Source organism: Xiphophorus hellerii, chromosome 7, assembly GCF_003331165.1.
Source record: "Xiphophorus hellerii strain 12219 chromosome 7, Xiphophorus_hellerii-4.1, whole genome shotgun sequence".
NCBI lineage: Eukaryota > Metazoa > Chordata > Actinopteri > Cyprinodontiformes > Poeciliidae > Xiphophorus > Xiphophorus hellerii.
In genome coordinates this window covers 31,718,981-31,742,944 of record NC_045678.1, presented here as the reverse complement: position 1 = coordinate 31,742,944, position 23,964 = coordinate 31,718,981, and the positions used below count along the sequence as shown (strand labels likewise).

Genomic DNA, 23,964 nt, shown 5'->3' with positions numbered 1-23,964 from the left:
TGACAACGGGCGACAAGCGGGGTCACCTGGACGCGTCACCTGGACGGGTCACCTGGACAGGTCACCTGGCCATCGCAGGGCAACACAGAGACAAACAGGACAAACAATCACACACACCTAAGGAGAATGTATACAGACCAATTAATCTTGGTCATAGCATCTGATTAAATATTTAAAATAATGTAATCAGACAGGCAAAAAAGTCCAGTTATGTGGAAATTCGTTTTTTTTAAAAAAGGTTAAAATTAATTTTTTTTTTTTATTAAGTTTTAAATTTAATTTTCCTTTGGGATTAATAAAGTATTTTTTGAATTGAATTGAATTGAAAATTACTAATATATGATTATCTTAATTTGACTCGGCTCAGTTCAGTTTAGCTTAGCGAAATTAGATTAGTTTAACGTATCTTAAGTTAGCTAAATTTAACTAACTAGTTGGATCAAATTGGATGTAAATGTTCTGTATTTCAAGTATTTTAACTCGTAAACAAACTGACTAGTTTAAATTGAGATTGCAGGAACCAAATTCACCCAGAAGATGGCAGCAGAGATACTGGAAACCCAAATAGGAACAGGTAAACAGTGAACTATCTTGCTGTTTGAACTTCAGCTGAACATGTTGTCCTGTGTTAAAGTTCCGCTCATGGAGCTGAGTTAATCAGGACAAACTGCACTAAATGTTTCTTCCGCTCATGCACCGATAAATGAGTCCAGTTTGCTCCAGGCTGGACTTTGGACCTGTTTTCTAACTCAGGTTCTGTTCACAGGTTTGGAGCAGATACTCCAGCGGCACGGGATCCAGTTCCTCTGCACGGGATCCAGTTCCTCTGCACGGGATCCAGTTCCTCTGAAAGGTAACTTGCACCATAGTATTTAGTGTATTTAGACTTTGGCTTTATGGGAGTTTTTCTTTAGTTGGATGGATTTTAGTTTTACTGCTGCTTGTGTAATTTTGCAGCCAGTTTCTTCACATAAATGAAAGATGAATCTTCATTAAAATGTTCATTAAAATCATTTATAGGACCAAACATACAAAGTAAAGAAGCTTTATGAGCAATAAAAATTAGTTATTGTTCATCATTCATAGCATTTGGCTCATGGATTTGTTTGATGGTTTTGTTGGTTTCCTGATGGTTTAGTTGGTTTCCTGATGGCGTTGTTGGTTTCCTGATGGCGTTGTTGGTTTCCTGATGGCGTTGTTGGTTTCCTGATGGCTTTGTTGGTTTCCTGATGGCGTTGTTGGTTTCCTGATGGCGTTGTTGGTTTCCTGATGGCGTTGTTGGTTTTCTGATGGTTTTGTTGGTTTTCTGATGGTTTTGTTGGTTTCCTGATGGCGTTGTTGGTTTTCTGATGGCATTGTTGGTTTCCTGATGGTTTTGTTGGTTTCCTGATGGCGTTGTTGGTTTCCTGATGGTTTTGTTGGTTTCCTGATGGCGTTGTTGGTTTCCTGATGGCGTTGTTGGTTTCCTGATGGCGTTGTTGGTTTCCTGATGGTTTTGTTGGTTTCCTGATGGCGTTGTTGGTTTTCTGATGGTTTTGTTGGTTTCCTGATGGCGTTGTTGGTTTTCTGATGGTTTTGTTGGTTTCCTGATGGTGTTGTTGGTTTCCGGATGGCGTTGTTGGTTTCCTGATGGCGTTGTTGGTTTCCTGATGGCGTTGTTGGTTTTCTGATGGCGTTGTTGGTTTCCTGATGGCGTTGTTGGTTTCCTGATGGTTTTGTTGGTTTCCTGATGGCGTTGTTGGTTTCCTGATGGTTTTGTTGGTTTCCTGATGGCGTTGTTGGTTTCCTGATGGCGTTGTTGGTTTCCTGATGGCGTTGTTGGTTTCCTGATGGTTTTGTTGGTTTTCTGATGGCATTGTTGGTTTCCTGATGGTTTTGTTGGTTTCCTGATGGTTTTGTTGGTTTCCTGATGGCGTTGTTCGTTTCCTGATGGTTTTGTTGGTTTCCTGATGGCGTTGTTGGTTTCCTGATGGTTTAGTTGGTTTCCTGATGGCGTTGTTGGTTTTCTGATGGTTTTGTTGGTTTCCTGATGGCGTTGTTGGTTTCCTGATGGCGTTGTTGGTTTCCTGATGGTTTTGTTGGTTTCCTGATGGCGTTGTTGGTTTTCTGATGGTTTTGTTGGTTTCCTGATGGTTTTGTTGGTTTCCTGATGGCGTTGTTGGTTTCCTGATGGTTTTGTTGGTTTCCTGATGGCGTTGTTGGTTTTCTGATGGTTTTGTTGGTTTCCTGATGGTGTTGTTGGTTTCCGGATGGCGTTGTTGGTTTCCTGATGGCGTTGTTGGTTTCCTGATGGCGTTGTTGGTTTTCTGATGGCGTTGTTGGTTTCCTGATGGCGTTGTTGGTTTCCTGATGGTTTTGTTGGTTTCCTGATGGCGTTGTTGGTTTCCTGATGGTTTTGTTGGTTTCCTGATGGCGTTGTTGGTTTCCTGATGGCGTTGTTGGTTTCCTGATGGCGTTGTTGGTTTCCTGATGGTTTTGTTGGTTTCCTGATGGCGTTGTTGGTTTCCTGATGGCGTTGTTGGTTTCCTGATGGCGTTGTTGGTTTCCTGATGGCGTTGTTGGTTTCCTGATGGCGTTGTTGGTTTCCTGATGGCGTTGTTGGTTTTCTGATGGTTTTGTTGGTTTCCTGATGGTTTTGTTGGTTTCCTGATGGCGTTGTTGGTTTTCTGATGGTTCTGTTGGTTTCTTGATGGTTTTGTTGGTTTCTTGATGGTTTTGTTGGTTTCTTGATGGTGTTGTTGGTTTCCTGATGGTTTTGTTGGTTTCCTGATGGTGTTGTTGGTTTCCTGATGGTTTTGTTGGTTTTCTGATGGTTTTGTTGGTTTCCTGATGGCGTTGTTGGTTTTCTGATGGCATTGTTGGTTTCCTGATGGTTTTGTTGGTTTCCTGATGGCGTTGTTGGTTTCCTGATGGCGTTGTTGGTTTCCTGATGGCGTTGTTGGTTTCCTGATGGCGTTGTTGGTTTCCTGATGGTTTTGTTGGTTTCCTGATGGCGTTGTTGGTTTTCTGATGGTTTTGTTGGTTTCCTGATGGCGTTGTTGGTTTTCTGATGGTTTTGTTGGTTTCCTGATGGTGTTGTTGGTTTCCGGATGGCGTTGTTGGTTTCCTGATGGCGTTGTTGGTTTCCTGATGGCGTTGTTGGTTTTCTGATGGCGTTGTTGGTTTCCTGATGGCGTTGTTGGTTTCCTGATGGTTTTGTTGGTTTCCTGATGGCGTTGTTGGTTTCCTGATGGCGTTGTTGGTTTCCTGATGGTTTTGTTGGTTTCCTGATGGCGTTGTTGGTTTCCTGATGGCGTTGTTGGTTTCCTGATGGCGTTGTTGGTTTCCTGATGGTTTTGTTGGTTTTCTGATGGCATTGTTGGTTTCCTGATGGTTTTGTTGGTTTCCTGATGGCGTTGTTCGTTTCCTGATGGTTTTGTTGGTTTCCTGATGGCGTTGTTGGTTTCCTGATGGTTTAGTTGGTTTCCTGATGGCGTTGTTGGTTTTCTGATGGTTTTGTTGGTTTCCTGATGGCGTTGTTGGTTTCCTGATGGCGTTGTTGGTTTCCTGATGGTTTTGTTGGTTTCCTGATGGCGTTGTTGGTTTTCTGATGGTTTTGTTGGTTTCCTGATGGTTTTGTTGGTTTCCTGATGGCGTTGTTGGTTTCCTGATGGTTTTGTTGGTTTCCTGATGGCGTTGTTGGTTTTCTGATGGTTTTGTTGGTTTCCTGATGGTGTTGTTGGTTTCCGGATGGCGTTGTTGGTTTCCTGATGGCGTTGTTGGTTTCCTGATGGCGTTGTTGGTTTTCTGATGGCGTTGTTGGTTTCCTGATGGCGTTGTTGGTTTCCTGATGGTTTTGTTGGTTTCCTGATGGCGTTGTTGGTTTCCTGATGGTTTTGTTGGTTTCCTGATGGCGTTGTTGGTTTCCTGATGGCGTTGTTGGTTTCCTGATGGCGTTGTTGGTTTCCTGATGGTTTTGTTGGTTTCCTGATGGCGTTGTTGGTTTCCTGATGGCGTTGTTGGTTTCCTGATGGCGTTGTTGGTTTCCTGATGGCGTTGTTGGTTTCCTGATGGCGTTGTTGGTTTCCTGATGGCGTTGTTGGTTTCCTGATGGCGTTGTTGGTTTTCTGATGGTTTTGTTGGTTTCCTGATGGCGTTGTTGGTTTTCTGATGGTTCTGTTGGTTTCTTGATGGTTTTGTTGGTTTCTTGATGGTTCTGTTGGTTTCCTGATGGTGTTGTTGGTTTCCTGATGGTTTTGTTGGTTTCCTGATGGTGTTGTTGGTTTCCTGATGGTGTTGTTGGTTTCCTGATGGTTTTGTTGGTTTCTTGATGGTGTTGTTGGTTTCCTGATGGCGTTGTTGGTTTCCTGATGGTGTTGTTGGTTTCCTGATGGTTGTGTTGTTGCAGGAGCATGACCTCTGGGACGCTCAGGTCACGTCTGGTTGCTTGTCTTCTGAACGTCTCTGAGGCTCGCAGGACGGACCTGGTGGAGAACGTGGCCAAGGCTGCTTTGTACGACGCAGAGGGTCAGTCAGTCACATTTTCTCACTCATCAGTAACTTAATTAACTTCATATGAACATATTCCATGATTCTCTGAAGGTCCGATGCCCATTAGGCCCCAATGAATCCAACATGTAAAGTCTAATAAATAAAACTAAGTGTTTCAGTATAAATAAGAATTATGCATCTCTTAGAGCTGGTTTAACAAACTGTTTCTAACTTCAGAAACTTTATTCTCATAAACACAGATTCTCTTATATTGTCTAACGTTAGTGTTATGGCAACAGATCCAATATCTGTGTCATTCCTTAGACACTGGAAGTAAAGGACGCGTGCAAACCGTGAATTTTAACAAAAAATTCTTTATCTGTAAAAAATAGCGAAAAATGCAAAAATGACAATACATCAGTTTAACACTTCCTCTTTTTCCTTTTCCAAAACATACACAGCTTACACGGTCAAAAACTGTGTTGCTCCCTGTCTTGGTAATCCGTCAAGCTTTTCTAATACAATATATGGCCCGACAGGAAGCAAGCCTTTCAAAATAAATCTAAATTTCACGATAAAAATGGCCTGAACAAATATCAGTCTTCCTACTAAATATAATAAAATAAAAAACAAACCATCATACAAATAACTTAAATATTTTCTATTTATGGCTCTAACAGTTAGTATTGCTTTTTGATCTTAATATTTATTTAATTATTTAAGTTTTACTTGGCTCATTTAATTTAAAGCTATGACAAATTAGCTTAATTTAATTTAAATTAAACGGCTTATATTAGCTGAATTTAATTCAGCTCATTTAATTTAAGTTGATCTTAACTTAGTGTAGTCTAACTTATCTCTAAATGCTAAATGTAACTTTAAATTAAGCTGAAGTTAAAGGAAATTTAAGATAAGGTTTAATTTCATTTGATTTAATTAGATAAATTATTAATTAGATAAATCTAACTTAAAGTTAAACTTAGCCTGTTTACCACAAGGTCTTTATTTTTGTGTTTGTACTTGTTTCTTTACCAGGAAGGAGAAATAATCTTATTCAGAGAAATGCTGCTGATTTTAGTGTCCAGTTATTATGCAGATCAGATTTTATAAAAACATGTCGGATGTTACTGATGGATTTTAAATTGTTTGACAGAAACATTTCAAGCTGTTCCTCTAACCGCTAATATATTGTGATAAAAAAGAAATTCTTCTAAACTACAAACTTCAAATTATTATTTGACAATTTTCAATGACAAGAGATCCTCACTGATTGGCTGTCTGCCTGCAGTGGAGCATTTTGATTGGTTCAGGCACCTAACACATGGCAAGCTAATTTATTAGTATTTTAAAGTATTTTCACACTTTTCAGATGTTTTCCTGTGTTTTATAATTATTTCTCCTATTTGTATGGTGAATTTTATTATTTTAATTTTAAATTAATTTCTGATCAATTCTGTCGGTTTATTGTATTTTTCAGCTTAAACCTCCTGGTGAAAAAATATCACGGATTTATTATTGTTATTCCCTGAGATGTTTGCAGTATTGGATATTTATTAGGGATGAGTATCGGTTTCTGATCGTTGTCGTCGTTCGCCAGGCGTGCAGCGGAAGGAGACCACGGTGCTGAACATCTTCAACGATCAGGACTATAACCGCTCCGTCATCACCATCGTGGCCTCCATCGACTCCATCAGTGAGTAATGGCGGCCCCCGGCCCCCGGGGCCTGGGCCCCGGCCCCCGGGCCCTGGGCCCCTGCTCCGCTGGGATCCAGATAAAGATCTGCAGCAGGAACCGCTCTCCAGCCTTAATAAGTTTTCCTCAGATTCAGCGCAGAAATATGAGAACGATGTGATTATTTCCAGACTGCTTTATCTCCCCACCTGGCTCTAAACGCGCCGTTTCCTCCAGGAGACGCGGTGCTGTCTGCGTGCCAGGAGGCGTGCGCGCTCATCGACATGCGCGGGCACGTGGGCGTGCACCCCAGCATGGGGTCGGTGGACCTGATCCCCATCTACCCGCTGGGGGAGGCGGTGGGGGAGCGGGACTGCGTCCAGCAGGCCCTGGGTGAGTCTGGGAACCTTTCAAAGTAAAACAGGAAGTGAAACATGGCGGACAGTTTGTTACTGTAAAAAATTAACAGCAATATTTAGGTTTATTTAGTCTGGCATAGAGAAAAATATAGGTGCTTATTTTACAAAGTCATATTTTCACCACGTTATTCATACATTTATAATTTTAACAGTTAAACGAAATATTTTGTTTTCATATTAAGAACTAAATGTTTAAATATATAGTTTGGAACTGCGATATTTATAAATGTATGAATAACGTGGTGAAAATATGACTTTTTTTCTGCATTTTTCTCTCTGTCAGGTTAAATAAAGCTAAACATTGGTGTTAATTTTTGCAGTGTAACTTTACATCCTGGGTTTTTTCCTCCATGTGTTGATTAGTCTGACAGAGCTGATAATGAGCCGCAGCAGCAGGTGCTGCAGCCTCTTGGTGTGATCACAGGTTATAATTAGCTTGTGCTCCGCTAACACTGCTTCCTGTTTGGGTGGTGCAGCGGTGGCGCGCGGCCTCACGGACACCGTCCGCGGCTCCAGCGTCTTCCTGTTCGGCTGGGCGGACGCGGCGCTGCAGCGCAGCCTGGCCCGCAGGAGGAAGGAGATGTTCTGGTTCCGGAAGAGTCCGGACCTGCGGGCGCTCACCGCCGACGTTGGGCCGCCACCGCGGGAACGATACGGACTCACAGGTGACTGCAGGTCAACCGGGTCAACTCCTCAGGACGGGTCCAGCTGAGCAGAAACCAGGTTTATATTCCACTGTAGCTGAGGAGTCGAAGCGATTCTGCATTTTAGTTTCATTTTTAGTTCATAAATAATGACTAACAAATATTCCACTCTAACATCTTAAATTAGTTTGGGAGAAGCTAAATGCGCTAAGCGTTTTTAAAGTTAGCAAAACGCTATTAGCGGAAGTGTTCCCACCACATACAGAGAAGCTGCTTCTTTGACCTTTGACCTTCCTGCAGGTCAGTAACTGAATCAGCTGATGAGCTAAAACAGAAGCAGCTAATTATGGAGGAAAGTCTGAATCTATTTAGATTTTAATCATCAGAAAATGATGGAGGAGGGAAAAGTTTCACCAAACTCAACTTTAACTTTCAGTTTATGGATGTTTTTTGTTCTTGTTATCATATAATGGTAGGTTTCTGAGCAAACACAAAAAACTGCCATCTGCTCTGTCGTCATGGCAACAAAATGGTCAATGAGGCTTTGTTTGGTTAGAATATATTTTTCTGTTCTGTGGATCAAACAGTTAAATGGTGTGAAAGAGAGCAGCTGTTCCCAAATACAGTTTATATGAATAAAGAGCAGAAAATTAAACTCATTTTAATAAATAACCGAGAAACAGTTGAAACTGAATCAGGATGTCTATCTGGTGAACTACGAACATGAATCAGTTCATTTAATCCTGCCTGAACTGATTCTAGAACTGGTTTTTAAGGATGATCTGGTTCTGAACTGGTTCTGATCTGGTTCTGAGCCCTGCAGGAGTCGGAGCCAGTCCCTACGTCATGAACTGTAACGTCTCCATCGACACGCAGGACGTCGCCGTCGGCCGGCACGTCGCCGCCGCCCTCAGGGAGTCGGCGCCCGGTGGGCTTCCTGGGGTCCAGGTGCTGGCTCTGCCACATGAGGGCACCGTGGAGATCGCCTGCAACGTGGAGAGCGTGGCGGGAGCCGCGCCCGGCGGCCTGACCGATCCGCCGTGGCCGCGCTTCATCGTCGACGGGCGGCCATATTGTCACGCCCCGGCCGCCCTCATCACGGCCCGAGTGGCGGAGCTGGCGGGGCAGCGGGGGGTCGGGGTGAAGGGCACCGCCCTGGTGGGGTTTACCCCCCAGGAGTGCAGGGGCTTAGCTGAGCTGGCTTTGTCTGAGGGGGTCGGGGAGTTCTGGAGGGAGCAGCGAAGGATCCGCATGTGAAAACTGACCGGGAGAAAACGACTGAACTGCAGACAAACGATTCTCCATCTTACCACCGTCACTGTGAGGACCAGCATCACGTAAAATCAACTTTATTACATCATGTCTTTCCCTCATCGAAATCGAACCTGGAGCGTTGCTTTGAGTCTTTCATGTTTGAGAAATCCTTTCATCTCCATGGCAACCATTCAGCTGAGCAAAATGCCTGGGTGGACCTAGCCCCGCCCACGAGGCGCAGATCCTCCTCTGAGCTGCAGCTTCCACCGCCCCCCGAACCTCCACTCAGATCCTTCAGACTAGCCAGCAGCAATTAGCAAACAGCTGCTGAGCTCATAATAGGAGCTGCTGCTCAGAGTGACGCTGGTAAAAACATTAAAGGGTTAATAGAGGAGCCATGTTGGATGACTTCCTGGAGGCGGAGCTTCGGAAAGAGCAGGAGTTTTTAACTCTGCCTGTTTAATGGTTAATTAGATTAAAATTAGTTACAAGAACAAAGACAGCAGCCATACCAGAACAGAAAAGAGAAACGTTTCGCGTCGTGTGGGAGACAGAAAATGGACTTTATGTGGTTCTGTTTTGAAATATAAACACTTGATGAGCTTCTTAAGTTTCAGTGTGTTTTTGTTGTTTGTTTGTTTTTGTTTTCAGCATTTTATGGAAAAACAATCGACCCTTTTCATGTAGAAGAAAACTGGCTTTTAAGAAAATGGCCGCCTGTGGGCTGTATCCAATCAGAACGCGAGGTGATGAAAACACAGAGACGAAACAACTGCCATGGCAACAGAGAGTCCAGTGGACGATGCAATAGTATTGTGTATTATGGGATTGTTTTTGTATCGTTTTTCTCTGTGATAGTCCATGAACGATCGCCATTGCTTCTTCCCAGTCGGCCATATTTGTTTACTCTGAACTCACGAGAGATTTTCCTGCCTGACATCTGGCTGTGAGGAGCAGCCGGTCCTCTCAATTTTGTTGGGAAAATGGTTTTTAGAAGGTGAGGAATACTAACACACACACACACACACACACACACACACACACACACTACCCGCTGGGGGAGCGGGACCTAAGAGCTGCTGCTAGCTGACTTCATGATCAGTTCAGGTTCATAACGTAAAAAGCAGCTTTGTTGAGTTTCCATTAAGCTCTGCTGCTGCCCTCATTGTTGCCTCTGATGTGACGCTGCTAGAAATTGATTGATATGATAAGTTTTACTTATTGGCAGATTAATGCCAATATATCGTGGAGATCTGTGCAATGTGAAGCAAAGTCCATTTTTCTCAACATGCTACTGACCAGCTAACCTTAGCAATGTTTTTGTACAGAATGGGGTTTGTTACTGGAGGTTAGCATGTTAGCTAATGACATGTAACAATCAGACAAACTGTTTTAGCTTTGAATCACTCTGTAACTCTTTCCTCAGAAATGTTCCAGTTATTTGTATTAAAGTCATTTTTACTTGTTGACTTGTGAAAGTCAAACTGAAGTTTGTTTAATTGTTCTTTCCAACACAGAGAGAATAAACACTTAAAACTGTTCAGGTCAAATAATCTGTAAGGAAACAGATTGATTGGGTCACATGTCTCCTTCTGGAAATCTAAAGATGGCCGCCCTCATGGTTCTGCTCTGTGGGGCTTTAATGTTTCAGAAACTCAGCCTTCTTTGGACATGAAGGAGAAAAGTTTTAAACTTCTAATTTAGTAAATCTGGTTTTTATTATTTAGGATAAATCTTATCATTGTTGAGTAATTTAATAAAGAACTAAATGATCTGAATCTTTCAGATTAAGTTAAATCGTTTCGTGTCTTTTTCTTGTCAAGCTGCTGGATGTTTTCTGTCTTTAGCAGCTAAACTTTGAGTTATTTCATCATTTTCATGAGTGGATTTTTCCCTCCTGACGCTTCATTTCCTGTTTTGGGGTTAATGATGTTTCCTGGTGGGATTTTTCCCGTCTCCGTGGGAAAGCCGCCATTTTGACCAGAACTCAGTCAGAACCTCACAGGAACTCCAGCAGAGTCACTAACCAGCTGAGGCTACATCGTGAAGGTGGACGGACTTTGACTAGGCCACTCCAGAACCTGGATTCTGTTGTAGCTCTACTGCTGTTTGGATGAAGGTTCTGCTGCTGGTTCTGCTGGTTTTGCCTCTTCCAGGCTGATGTGTTTCTGGTAACTCAGTCCTGTTACCAGTCGCAGTTTATGATTCTAAAACTGTAACAAAAATAAGTTAGAAATGAATAAAAATGATCAAAACTCTGTTATGTTAAACGTTCAGCATTTTACACAAAATAAGTTTTATCACAGCAGTGGCATTATTAGTATATTAGTATTCAAACTTCTGTTTAGAATAACTTGAAATAAAGAAGCTGCACATTGTTTTGAATACAGAAATAAAACATTTTCACCACATGAATCTTTAACTAAATATTTCTTTATATATAATAGAATAAAATCAGGATCGAACATGGCCACATTTTAGCTAAAACTGAGATTAAAATCAGATTGAAATTCAGATTAAATCAGAATATTAAAATAAAACCTGGAGGATTAATCTGAGGCTGAATGTGTTTATCATTTGGTCGCGTCTCGGTCCAGATGTTTTCCTCTGGTTATGTAACCTCGTTATGGGATGAATCCAGTTTTCGGAGATTTATTCATTTATTTCGGAGACATTTTAAACTACAGCTGCTGCTAATCTGCTGATCCGGTCCCGCAATCCGGCGGGATTAACCTGCTCTGTTCCGGGCCGGCTGGACGTTCTGGGTCTGAGGTGCGTGTGTGTGTGTGTGTGTGTGTGTGTGTGTGTGTTTCCTCCGCTGTTGTTTCTTCCTGCGGGCTGCAGAACATCAAGGCCTAATCTAGGTCACCGCACGCGCCCCGAGGCTCCACGCATCAACACGCATCACGATGTTTACATGCGAGTCACGTGACCAACATGTAAAGTAACGTTAGTTTGACTGAAACGTCCCAGTTTCCATGAGGCTTCTCTGTCTGATTCGGCAGAAATGTATGAAATTATTCGTTTCGTTTTGTAAATCGCCTGGTTGTTATTTCCGTCTGATAATTAAATTAAATTATGAATCATGTTTTAATCAAACTGCAGCATTCAGGCTGCCTGTGAATTATCTTCTATAAATACCCCCTCCCCTCCCCGGTTTGTCTGTTTTCACTCCCACTTCCTCTGTGCAGCTCTTCCCCCTGCACTGAACCAGAACCGGCCCGGTTCGGTTCTGCAGAATGAGCGCCGCTCAGTGACAACATGCTGGATTTTTAATAACAAATTTCTCTTTTTGTAGTTAATTTACTGAAATATCAGCTGGATGCGGTTGAGGCAGTGGAGGATCAGATGTTGGTGTCAGGCTGACCTATCGCAGCGCAGCGCGCCGCCGGCCAGCCCTCCCCCACCCGGACACATGCTCAGCCTCTCCGGGCAGGCAGGGCGCAGCGAGGCGCAGCGGACTGGAAGCATGGCGGCGCGGCGGGAGGAGGCTGCGGGAGACGCGTAGAGGCGGAGGGGAGGGAGGGAGAGAACCGCTGCTGCTGCTGCTGCTGCTGCTGCTGCTGCTGCTGCTGAGGAGCCAGCACATCCTGCCGTCAGACCCGATCAGTTCAGGTTCGGTTCTGATCCCTAAACAGCTGCAGCCGGATGATGCGGGATGTCTCCAGAAACCTCCCAGCCTGCTGACTCCGCTCCAGCCGTCTCCGTGGAAACGCGCAGGTAAGGATGCCCAGATGGGCCTTTTTCTGCCATGTTAGCCTCCTGCAGCGCTGCATCCAGATGCATCATGGATGCGTGCAGCAGCATCATGGATGCGTGCAGCAGCATCATGGATGCGTGCAGCAGCATCACGCAGCGTGCAGCAGCATCATGGATGCGTGCAGCAGCATCATGCAGCGTGCAGCAGCATCGTGGATGCGTGCAGCAGCATAACGCAGCATGCAGCAGCATCGTGGATGCGTGCAGCAGCATCGTGGATGCGTGCAGCAGCATCGTGGATGCGTGCAGCAGCATAACGGATGCGTGCAGCAGCATCATGGATGCGTGCAGCAGCATCATGGATGCCTGCAGCAGCATCATGGATGCGTGCAGCAGCACCTGCAGCATCTGCATGCAGGGAACCATCGGCAGCAACAAGTAACCGGGCTTCCTCCTCCGAACCCGAAAGTAGGTTAAGATGTCCCGGATGGAGCAGCTGGTGAATAATTAAAGGTTCCTGAAGCGTTTTTGTGAGGAACAGCCGGGATGGGTCCAAGGGTTCGGCCGGGTCGGGTTGGTTCAGTGTTCAGGTTCATCCTGCTGAACGTTCCTCCAGTCGGTTCATCTAAACCCGTTCGTGTTTGTTTCAGACTCTTTACTTCCTGGATTTATCATTTCATCGCGATCAGATTCTGATTTATTTATGAATAAAACTCTAAAACCTTCCAAGCATCACCGCTTCTATTAATAACGCTCTATAAAGCAGAGATGCTCTGGAGGAAGGTAGATGTGCAAACCGGGTCAGAACCGGAGCGGATGAATGACTGATGGGTCAGGTTCTGAATTTTTAGTATTTCTGAACTTTAGTATCTGCTGACACTGATGTTGTCTGATCCAGAAAATGTTTTCTAAACGTGTTTTTTATGGTTCCAGCTAATCTTCGGCAGACTCTGGTCAGCTACTTCGCTGCATTTGGAGCTCGAATCTTCAGTTTTGCTAAAATTTACAAAATGTATAATTACATAAGACGCCCAGAACAATATCAGTTTGTGCTACAGAGCTGCTAAAGCACTGAACAGAAACATTGGCTCCGCTAAAGACGTTAGCAACACGCATTTAGCGCAAGCTAATGCTAAAGTGGTTCAGAAAGACTACAACCTCCAGCAACAACTTACAATTTGACATCACAATTCACAGATCCTATAACACACTCAGATATTGCATTTATGCTTGTATCTTGTTCTATGGTCCGTTTTTATTCCTGAATGTTGCTTGTTTGACAAGAAGATATTGTTGGGGAGAAAAGAGCGAATGTCAGGAAAAGAAGGAACTGTTGCCTGAACAGACTTCAAAATAAGAGCCTGAATATAAACATCTAACTGCTTGATGAATTCTAAACGTCAACATTAATGTCTTCAAAGTTCACAAAAATGCTAAATAAAAATGTATCTTTGCTTTGCGTTAGCGGGTTAGAGGAAGTCAAAACTAAGATGGCAGAACTATTTAGTGTGGATGGCAGTAAAATAAACTTCCTCTGGTTTTAACCTGACCTCCATCGATCCAGATGTTTACACAAAACATATCATCGTCTGTCCCGCCGTTTCTTCCATCACCACCAGTCCTGTTCAGTCCGCTTTAACCCGACTCCGGTCCGTTTGCCTATAAAGTCCAGTTCGTTTTTTGGAGGTGTGAACGCTAATTGACCTCTGACCTCTGGTCCTCCAAACCTTGATCTGGGTTCGGTTTAAATGCGTATGTGAACACCAACTGGACCGGAGACCCCTCCAAAAGCAGGATGTGGACTACAGCGCTGCATTCTGGGTAAATACAACCAAAACAAACATGCTAGCTTAGCGCTAGCGGGAGAAATCACTCCTGGTCTTCAGCCAAAGACTAAAGAGAAATCCTCCAACCGCAGAAATCTGTTTTTCAGACCAAAGCATCAAAGTTCAGCTTTAAAGATATCATATATGGATCTCTCATATATATATATGTATATATATATATATATATATATATATATATATATATATATATATATATATATATATATATATATATATATACATATATATATATATATATATATATACATATATATATATATATATATATATATATATATATATATATAATAATTCCCTTCTCACCCACCGCGGGTGGTTCTTATCCTCTGAGCTCGGGTCCTCTACCAGAGGCCTGGGAGCCTATATATATATATATATATATATATATATATATATATATATATATATATATATAAAGGAAGGATTTAAAATACGTCCATTTTAAGTGCTTTTAATTAGCAGAGCTTGTTTCTTCTTTCCTTCTTAAATCCCATCAGAAGCAGCCAGGGTGTACTTAGTTTATCACACTCTGCTTCTTTCTTTGTGACACAATGAGCTTTAAACCTGTTTTGTTTTTCTTCCCTTCAAATTTAATTTCAGAAACTAAGAGTAAATTAAATGTTTCCTTCCTGTTTTGTGGCGCAGAAGCTCCGCCCACTGCGTTTTAATTAAAGTCATAAAGTTGTTTCTATTTCTGTCACAACAAACTTTCAAGACTTTTACTGGGATTTTAAGAGGCAGACCAACACAAACTGGAGCGTAAATACAGACTCGTGTTTCAGGTTCATTCACCCCCCTTTATTCTGATAACACCAATAAAATACACACAGCCTTTATATGGTTCACACTGGAAGAAGTGGGTGAACCAGGTCGACGTAATGCTGATCTCTGATTTTTGTCAGGGATGTTGCTCCGTACCCGTTTTGGTCCTGCTCTTGTTGTTTTGGTTTTTATGCATATTTTATTTATAATCTTCAGTCGGAGCATTTTGTGTTCGTTTTGTTGCGTCAGTCAGTTTATCACAGATCCATCGGTTGTTACTCTTCAGGTCCAGTCAGAAAAACTGCTGAGTCAGTTAAAGGTTAAAGGTCACGACGCTGAACCAATAAGGCTGCTTGGACATGTTGAAGGAGAAAAGCCTCCCAGAAACAAGATGGCCGCCAGACTGAGGTTAGCAGGGCTGCATCTGGCTGAAGGAAAGCTGAGGCACGGTGGTGGAGGGATGATGATGTGGGCGTTTTTAGGGTTTTCTGTCCAGACTCCAGCTGAGTGTTTTGTGTTGTTGGAGACGGGTTAGCCTGCATGCAGTTTGAGATGAGCCGAGTTTCACTTCATTCATCCGACGATCCGCTGGAGCAGATCTGCTGCGCTGAATCATCCACTGAAACACAGAACAGAGTCTGGAATAAATAGCTCTGCATCAAAGCTCTGCGCTGCCTGATTGGTGGGATCGTCACTGCTGGACCCTTTGCAGCATCAACCGTGCATAAAAAGCAGCTTTGAGCCAGAAATATCTCTGCTGAGGATTATTTATAGAATGAAAAAGGAGATGGATGCATAAAACCTTCATGTTTACACCACAAATTAAAATTCTCCCAGAAAGCACTCTGTCTCAGATTCATCAGGCGAGTTTTTAATGTTTGTCCCAGTTCATTTGATTCTTAATTTAATACTTAATTTCTTAGTTTATAAAATGTACCATCCTTTGAATACGAAGGAAGAGAGAAGCTAAAATCTTCCTGCAGTTTGCAGAGGACGGCCAAAATTAACAGCAATAATTCAGGGTATTAACTGGTTATAATCCAGTTATTAGAAAAACATTTATTTTTGTTAAAAATTCACCTCTATTTTTGTCTCTTATAGCAACCTCAATAACTGCGTAACCTTTGCAGTGGTCCTTTGGGTCGTGGTGGTTCTGAACCTGCATTGATTCATCTGAAGGAACCGTTTTGGGTCGGATCACTGAGACCCGGTTGGTGGTTGAGTCACTGATGAAGTTATGGCCCATGATTAAAATCTGAACCTGTGAATCAAACCCACTTTAACCTGACAGTACTGGGTGTATGTATATATCTGAGCCTTCATGTAAAAGTTTGGATCTGAATTCAAGTAAATCCACCTTAAACTCAACCATCTAAAGATCATCAGTGACCATTTGGTTCATGGAGAAGTGTGTGTGTGGTTAACCTGGACTGAAGCTAGCGGCTAACAGCTAGCTGCGGCTAACAGCAGGATGCGATCTGAGGTGGAGATATGTTTGGGTTGAACACCCAGAGGGACCGGCCTCTCTTTGGTTCTGCTCTCATCACTCCAACATGATTACAGCTAATTACCTGCCGCTCCGCTCCCATCCATCCATCCATCCATCCATCCATCCATCCATCCATCCATCCATCCATCCATCCATCCATCCATCCATCCATCCATCCATCCATCCATCCATCCATCCATCCATCCATCCATCCATCCAAAGGAAGACGCTAATTACTCTATTTACACTGCAGAGTTCCTCTAAGTAAAAACGCTGCATGTTTTCCTCGGTGTTTTGCCAGTTTGACTGGAAACAGATGAAATGTGAAACAGTTGAGAGCAAACGGTCAAGTCCACTTCGCTGCAGCAAACAGGAAGGGGCGGGACGGACCGCTGTCAGTCTCAGACCTTATTTAAAGAAGTGGGACCATTGCACTCCGGAAGTGAAGGGGGCGCTGTTTCCTATATTATCCGCGGTCTCCCGTTTTTATTTTCTTCTGAAATCTGATATATCTTCACCTTTAGGAAGGATTTTCACTCTCAGCATGTATTTGAACTTCTCTCTTTTATTTACTTCAGTGCAGCTCACAGTTTTTAACAGATTCTGTAGCTTTCTGTGAACTTCTAAATCTGCTCCTTAGTTGCATCTTTTCGGGCCTGATACTGCCTCTAGTGGCGTGGTTATGGTAACACAACTAATATAATTACATTACTAAATCAGAATACCACAACGTCTTTATTATTTATTATTAATTCTATATAAGTAAATAAAAGAGAGAAGTTCAACTACATGCTGAGAGTGAAAATTCTTCCTAAAGGTGAAGATATATCACAGATTATATAGGAAACAGCGCCCCCTTCACTTCCGGAGTGCAATGGTCTCATTTCCATAAAAGGTCTGTGACTGACAGCGGTCCGTCCCGCCCCTTCCTGTTTGCTGCAGCGAGGTCGTTCTCCTTCTCTATTATTATTATTATTATTATTATTATTATTATTATTATTATTATTATTATTATTATTATTTTGTCTCAATGTGGTATGGGGGCGGAGCTACAAGCTGTCAGCCAATCAAATTGCTTCAAACCACCACTTCCTGTTAGATAGTTCTCATGTGATGTCACACTTCCATGAACTTTGTGACTGGCAGCCATCTTGGTAGGCAGTTGCTATGACAACAGTAAACAAGCTTACAACTAGCTCTCGCTTTGTTCCTGTCTAACTTATGAATAATATCAGTTCATTGTAACTACTGAAGTACTCTACCCTCTGTTAATTAAATATCATTGAGATTTACTGTAGTATTTACTGCAGAACTAGCTTAGCTAACTCACCGTCTCATACGGGTCTAACCCCACAGCAGCCATTTTGTTGATACATATTTCTCTTGCACATTGGTGAAGAGTGTTTGTATATTTGTTCCTCTGGCAGCCATGGCTCAGCTGTGCTTTGCTTTGCCTACCAAGATGGCGGTGATCAGTTCTGCATCAGACTTACAGGAACTTTGTATCAAACATGGCGCCAGGAGGTTCATCTGCAGGCTGAGCCACATATTAAGGTATAAAGTTATTAAAATGAGACGATGTTGATTGGAAATCGTGTCAAAGGAAAAACATTTGTTCATCATTGAACATTTGTTCAATGATGTCATTGAACATTTGTCATTTGTTCAAATAATCTGTTACAATTATCTCTGTAACAGAGATTACAGAGATAATTTCTCTGTTTGCCATAAACAAACAAATAGCTTCTAAAATGTCCAATTTGATCAGATTTTTTAATTTTTTGTGACATTAAAGCATTTTGATTAAAGAACAAAACTACTAAATATGTGTTAGTTTTCCCATGTATCTGCCTGTGCTTGGACTAGGCCAGAGAGGAGAGCGTCTGCTGACAGGGTTTGCTCCATGTTTACATCCAGCTGTTGTTTTAACTGGAAGCTTGAAAGTGAGACTGAATCATCAGATTTGCACTGAAATGTCATTTTTCTGTCTAATCTGTGATTTCACAGAGACGTCTGTCACATGTTCAGGTTTCATTTTCATCTGTTAATAAATTATTTTATTTTTCTGCATCTTTCTGATCTCTGAAACTAAAAGTGTTTCTGTTTAGTAAAATGAGGATTAATTAATAATTATGCTCTGGTTCTGTTAGTTCTGCGGTTCAACATCTTTAATATCTGATCTGTTAAAGTTTTATTGTTTTCTGAACTCATCAGTTTCTGCGGTTCTATAGAACCGCAAGAACAGAATCATTTAGTCCAAACATCCCATAATAATCATCTACTGTAGCTCACAAAGAGCTTCATCGTGAAGCTCTTTGTTTTTGTGAAACAGAAACTGCTTCTTCTATTATTTCTTTCACAATAAGAGCATTTACAGATCAGCACCGCCCTGCGAGCCTTACAGCCATTTCACTTAGAAAATAGAATTAAAAGATATTAAAATAATTTACATTTTTTGTGAAGACTTAAAAAACTAATGAATCAAAAAGTGTGAAAAATATTTAAAGCACTGTATAAGCTTAAGTATTTATTTTTTAAAAATTTGCAATACTGTAACTTTCAAATATTTAACACCACTGTAATGTTATCATATTTAATTTTATAAATTAAAGTGAAAAATATGAACACATTATTATTAATCAAATTAATTGTGACATCCAATTTTAAATTATTTAAATAAAATACAAATATACTCATTACAAGGAAAATATAAAAAATATTTTTTTAACTTTTGAAAAAAAATGCTTATAAAAATTTTAGAGTCAAGAAGCTTTGATCTATTTATTTTTGAAGAGAAGTGAATTATTTTAATAACTGTTGCGTTTGTGAGGCTCAGGGTCAAAATGGGAACAGGAAGTAGAAAATATTTATTAAATGAATTTTAAAATATAAAGGCACATAAACATTTGTAACTTTTTATAGTAGTTTACTTAATATGCACAATTCTCATTTTCTTCATTATTTGTATTGAAGGTTAAAAATTAGTTTTCTATAAAACAAAATAAAGCAATTTTCTCATTTTCAAACTAAGAGGTTTGAAAATGAGAGAAGAGCGCCCTCTGCCGGCAGAAACATTTATTCTGAGGGATTTTTCTAATTCGTTTTTCTGATTAAATTCACAAAGATAAACACATTGAGAATCATAAAATCTTTAACACAGAATTTTATATGTATAGTATAAAATAAGAACATAACTTCACCAGATCTGCTTTTTTTTTTTTTTACCTTTCAGAGTCAAAATCCTCTGACTTTGTTCAGATATTATAAGGATTTATTAAAGGAGGGAAGAAGTTTCAAAACGAAATAATGACGTTTGTTTATGTTTGTTTAAACTAGATTATAGTGAAAATGTACCTTTAAAATAAATCCTGTAAAATGAAAACGCTGAACTGATTCTCCGTGTTGGCAGCCAGCAGCCAGCAGGGGGCGGTACTGATCTACAGGAGAAACGTTGGCTTCCGTTTGAGGTCTGATTGATTCAAACATAGAAATTCGATTTAATAAAACACCTGCATGTAAATATATATATATATATATATATATATATATTAAATCATATGAAGCATAGTTACTGTGACGTTCACTGACGCAGAAAGAAAGTTCTCGATTTGCCTTCAGTTTGTTAATATTCATCAGAAGAAAACAGGAGCAGCTGATCTTCAGGTTTTCCTTCCTTTGGCTTGAAGCGTTGTGTCGTCAACCAGATAAAAACAAGTTTTACATTTAGTCTGTCGGCAGCTCGTTACTAAATATGAATCGGTGCTAAAGAAAACACGGCTTGACAGAAAATATGATTTTATCTCCAGCAAGTTGAGTTCCAAACCGTTTTAATCTGAAAACTCACAAACATTTAAATTACTAAAGTTAAAATCATCTATTTTTTATCTGTTAGTCGATTTTCAAGCATTTACTGGAAGAAAATTAAAATTTCACATTGTTATTGTATTTTAGTTTATGCTAGTTTCTTGTTTAACTTGGCTAGTTTTTATATTTAGTCTTTAGTTTATATTATCTTATCCTAGCTTGGCATAGTTTATTTGAGCATGGTTTAGTTTGTTTTACCTTGTTGTACTTTACCTTATCTTGGCTTGGTGTAGCTTATTTTACCTTGTTTTATTTTAGCTCAGCTTATTTTAGCTTGGTTTGGCTTAGCCTATCCTAGCTTAGCTGAACTGAATGTAGCTTAGTTTAGTTTATCTTAGCATAAAGCCGGAAACACTGAATAAAAAACAGACTATTTTTCAAATATCTAAATGATTTTATGAAAACCACAGAAATGTTCTGTTCGCTTAAACTTTAGCACACAGCAGGCAATAAAATGGGCGATCTGTCTCTTATCCTGTCTGTTTTAAAGGAGATATTTTTTATGGAACTTGATACCTTAAATTAAATATGACAGTTAAAACTTCTTGGGCATAAACAATGTGTTGCCTTCACTTTGTTTTCCCTCCAGATCAGTGAACAGATGTGCAGACTCTTTGAAATCCTTCCTGGGATTTAGTTTTGAAAGATGAACACAAACTAAGTTTTTGCTTGTTTGCCCTGCAGCGCCGCCGTCGAGTCGGATCCAGAATAAAACCCCAGCTGGTGAAACGTTGGAGAGGAGAGGAGCCGACTGAGCGCGCTCAGCAGCAGATGGTGACACTGCAGCAGCACTTCTCCAGGTACTACAGCACAGCATGCTAACGCAGCATGCTAACAGAGAAAAGCTTACACAGGATGATAGCACATCATGCTAACACAGGATGCTAACATATCATGCTAACACAGGACGCTAACACATCATGCTAACATAGGACGCTAGCACACCATGCTAACACAGGACGCTAACACAGCATGCTAATACAGGACGCTAACACACCATGCTAACACAGGATGCTAACATAGGACGCTAACACATCATGCTAACATAGGATGCTAACACACCATGCTAACACAGGATGCTAACACAGGAAGCTAACACACCATGCTTAACATAGCATGCTAACACACCATGCTAACATAGCACGCTAACACAGGACGCTAACACAGCTTACTTAATTTATTCGTTGGTATTGAATAAAATCCTGAAATTTACTTTAACTGAAGGATTTTTAAGGCATCTGATTAGTTAAAGTTAAAAAGTTAAAATGGATGAAAATTTTGATCACATGTCAGAAATAAACTTATTCGGTAAAAAAACCGAGTTATTAATTGAATAGTAATGGGCGCTGGTCCTGTTTTTGTTTCTGCTGCAGTAGGGAAATGGGTCAGAGCGCCACTTCATTCATTCATTCATTCATTCATTCATTCATTCATTCATTCATTCATTCATTCATTCATTCATTTCTGCTCCTGAAGAGTGAATCACACTGATCAAAGCCTGAAGCTAAATGTCGCTAAGCTGCAACAATAAAATTAGGACAAAACAGAGAGATCTCAGCCGGAGAGGCAGGTGGCGCTCTTCTGGTCGCCATCAGTTCTGTTCTGTATCATCAATAAATAATTATACACGCTGTAACTGACAGCAACGTGTGGGGGAGGGGTGGCGTTTCATTACAGTTTACAGGGTTTAGAATCAAAATAAAGTTTGCATTTTAGTGGTTTTAAAACAAAGACTTTATCATATAAATATTTCCACTGGACGATAATTTGGCCCTTGTGGGCTCACTTGTGCTAATTCGCTAGCATGCTAATAGCAAAGCTAATTTATGTTGAGAGCTTTGCTCATTTGCTAACTGTGGAAACGTTTAGCGCACTTAGCTTCCCCCGATAAATTCAAAAGTGCAAAATGTTTTTGTCTGTTTTGTAAACTTTCAGTTGAATAAAGTTTGACATGGTTGAATTTCTGGTTATCAACTGTTAAGAATCCATCATGTAGTCAGATGTTTATGTTCATGCTCTTATTTTGAAGTCTGTTTTTGCAGCAGTTCTGTTTCCTCTCCTCCTCTTTATTTCCCCCAATATAGAAACAAACGGGAACAAAATGAAACAGTAAAGAACACAATAAACATTAATACAATATCTAAAGGATATGTAAATTATTATGTCATAATTAAGTTTTTGCTCGAGGGTTTTAATCTTTTGAGGGCAGATAGAATTTGAATTGATGTTAGCGCTTTAGCATTAGCTGTTGTAGCCTTTTAGCGTTACTGTAGCTAATGTTAGGTACTAACTAGTTAGTTACTGCAGCTAACCGGTGCTTTGGGTTAGGGCGCCTAATTTTGCGCAGCCACTGAGTTTCAGCCTCGTGTTTCTGCAGTTATGCTCATGTGGAAACTTCTTTACTGTTCCTAAAATCAACATGGGGAAAAACACGTTTCTGAAAGAGTTAATTAAATAGTTTTCATGGTGTTTTCTCTCTGGAGTTTAGACTTTGTTGGTTGGAAACAAAATGCTGTGGCTCCCAGTGGGAATCGAACCTTCAGCTCCTGGCTGTTTGTGACCTTTGAGCGTCTCCTGCAGCGCTGCTGCGTGAACAGAGTTCAGCTTTTCCTTCTCCGCCGTTTGATGAGGTTTGTTTCTGGTCAGCGGTGCGTCTCAGTCTGGTTTAATTGCTGCTCCGCTCGCATCCAAACGTGGAGAAAAGCTGCTTCAAGCCGCAAAGTGAAATGTCAGTGGCCGTGACATTAAGAGGAAACGGTCAGCGCTGCTGATGCGAGCTGGAAACCCGAGGTGAGTCACGCAGCGGCTGGAGGAAAACACTGAGATCACCAGCAGGACTCAGCCGCTAAAGCAGCAACAGTTTCTAATCACTCAGGAGTGAAATGAAAATAAGAAGTTAATGATTTTCAGATTTACAATAAAGTCCAAAATAAATGCTGCTTCAATGGATCAGACTGCTTTTATGATCTAATAATTATCGTTTGAAGCCATTGTTTACGCCCAGATTTCCTGTCTGGCTTCTTCTGCTGCAGAATTACGACAGATCAGCAACAGAAAGGTTAAAAGCTATCAGATAATTTGGTGAAATGATCAGAATCAGACTGACGTGAAAAAGTCTGTGATTGTTTCGATCTTCCTGCTGGTGAGCGTCACGTTTATGTTAGTGCAGGGTGTCCAAATTTTCTGCCCATGGCACCAAAACCAGCAGATTTGAACAGCTGGCAGGTGGAAAAATGAATTTATTTTGATTTAAAAAGAATTATGAAATCTGTATATCATTAAAAATAAAAAACATAAAACAGGCTGCTGGGTTATTTATAGGAAAACAGAAAATTTACACATTTTTGGGTCATGACTTTTTTCTACCATTGTTGACTTGTGGTCAGGGGCCGAACAAAATTATTTCAGGGCCACAAATGGACCCCAGACCGCAGTTTGGAAACCCTGCCTTGGCTGTGTGTGTTGGTGTCTCTATGGGTTTCTGGTTCGTTAAAAATGTGTCTCTATAAACAAATCCCACCGGTGGTTTATTTACAGCCGCGTAGGTGTGAAGATGTTCTGAGGTTAATTTGTTGCCATGGCGATGTTGTGGATGTTATGATGAAGTCATGAGGTGTGAAGATGTTCTGCTAAACAGGATCAGCTTCCTGTTCTCTCCGGTGTACTGTCTCTGTCTCTCTCTTCTCATTATCAGACAGATTCTGCATCCGGTGGCTGAAAACGTCACACAGATCCCCTCGATGTCTGACTCCTCAGAAACCGTCACAGTAATAAACCGTCACATTAATAAACCGTCACAGTAATAAACCGTCACATTAATAAACCGTCACAGTAATAAACCGTC

The 23,964-nt window shown here is 41.1% G+C and overlaps 2 protein-coding genes across 8 annotated transcripts in view; both read left to right on the top strand.

Annotated features, from left to right (window-relative positions):
* The first annotated feature begins 281 nt into the window (after positions 1-281).
* Positions 282-9,948, top strand: ftcdnl1 (formiminotransferase cyclodeaminase N-terminal like 1). Of its 3 annotated transcripts, XM_032567298.1 has the most exons (7): positions 282-574; positions 767-853; positions 4,388-4,506; positions 6,068-6,163; positions 6,380-6,535; positions 7,038-7,226; positions 8,029-9,069. In XM_032567298.1, the coding sequence occupies exons 3-7, from the start codon at positions 4,392-4,394 to the stop codon at positions 8,460-8,462; spliced, it is 990 nt and encodes a 329-aa protein (XP_032423189.1). In that variant the 5' UTR covers positions 282-574; positions 767-853; positions 4,388-4,391; the 3' UTR covers positions 8,463-9,069. The 3 variants fall into 3 exon arrangements, with proteins under 3 accessions (XP_032423189.1, XP_032423190.1, XP_032423187.1); XM_032567299.1 differs by lacking the exons at positions 282-574; positions 8,029-9,069 and adding an exon at positions 9,111-9,948 and having other exon boundaries at positions 581-853; XM_032567296.1 differs by lacking the exon at positions 282-574 and having other exon boundaries at positions 581-853.
* A 1,684-nt stretch (positions 9,949-11,632) lies between these two features.
* LOC116722899 (uncharacterized) overlaps positions 11,633-23,964 on the top strand; it is a 38,175-nt gene continuing 25,843 nt past the window's right edge. For 2 of the 5 annotated variants that reach the window (XM_032567292.1, XM_032567293.1), the window contains exons 1-2: positions 11,633-12,179; positions 20,805-20,920. In XM_032567292.1, coding sequence (XP_032423183.1) covers positions 20,892-20,920 — 29 coding nt within the window. In that variant the 5' untranslated portion in view covers positions 11,633-12,179; positions 20,805-20,891. Of the gene's footprint in view, positions 12,180-20,804; positions 20,921-22,603; positions 22,911-23,964 lie in introns of those variants that run through there. The other 3 variants (XM_032567289.1, XM_032567290.1, XM_032567291.1) reach the window with 3 other exon arrangements.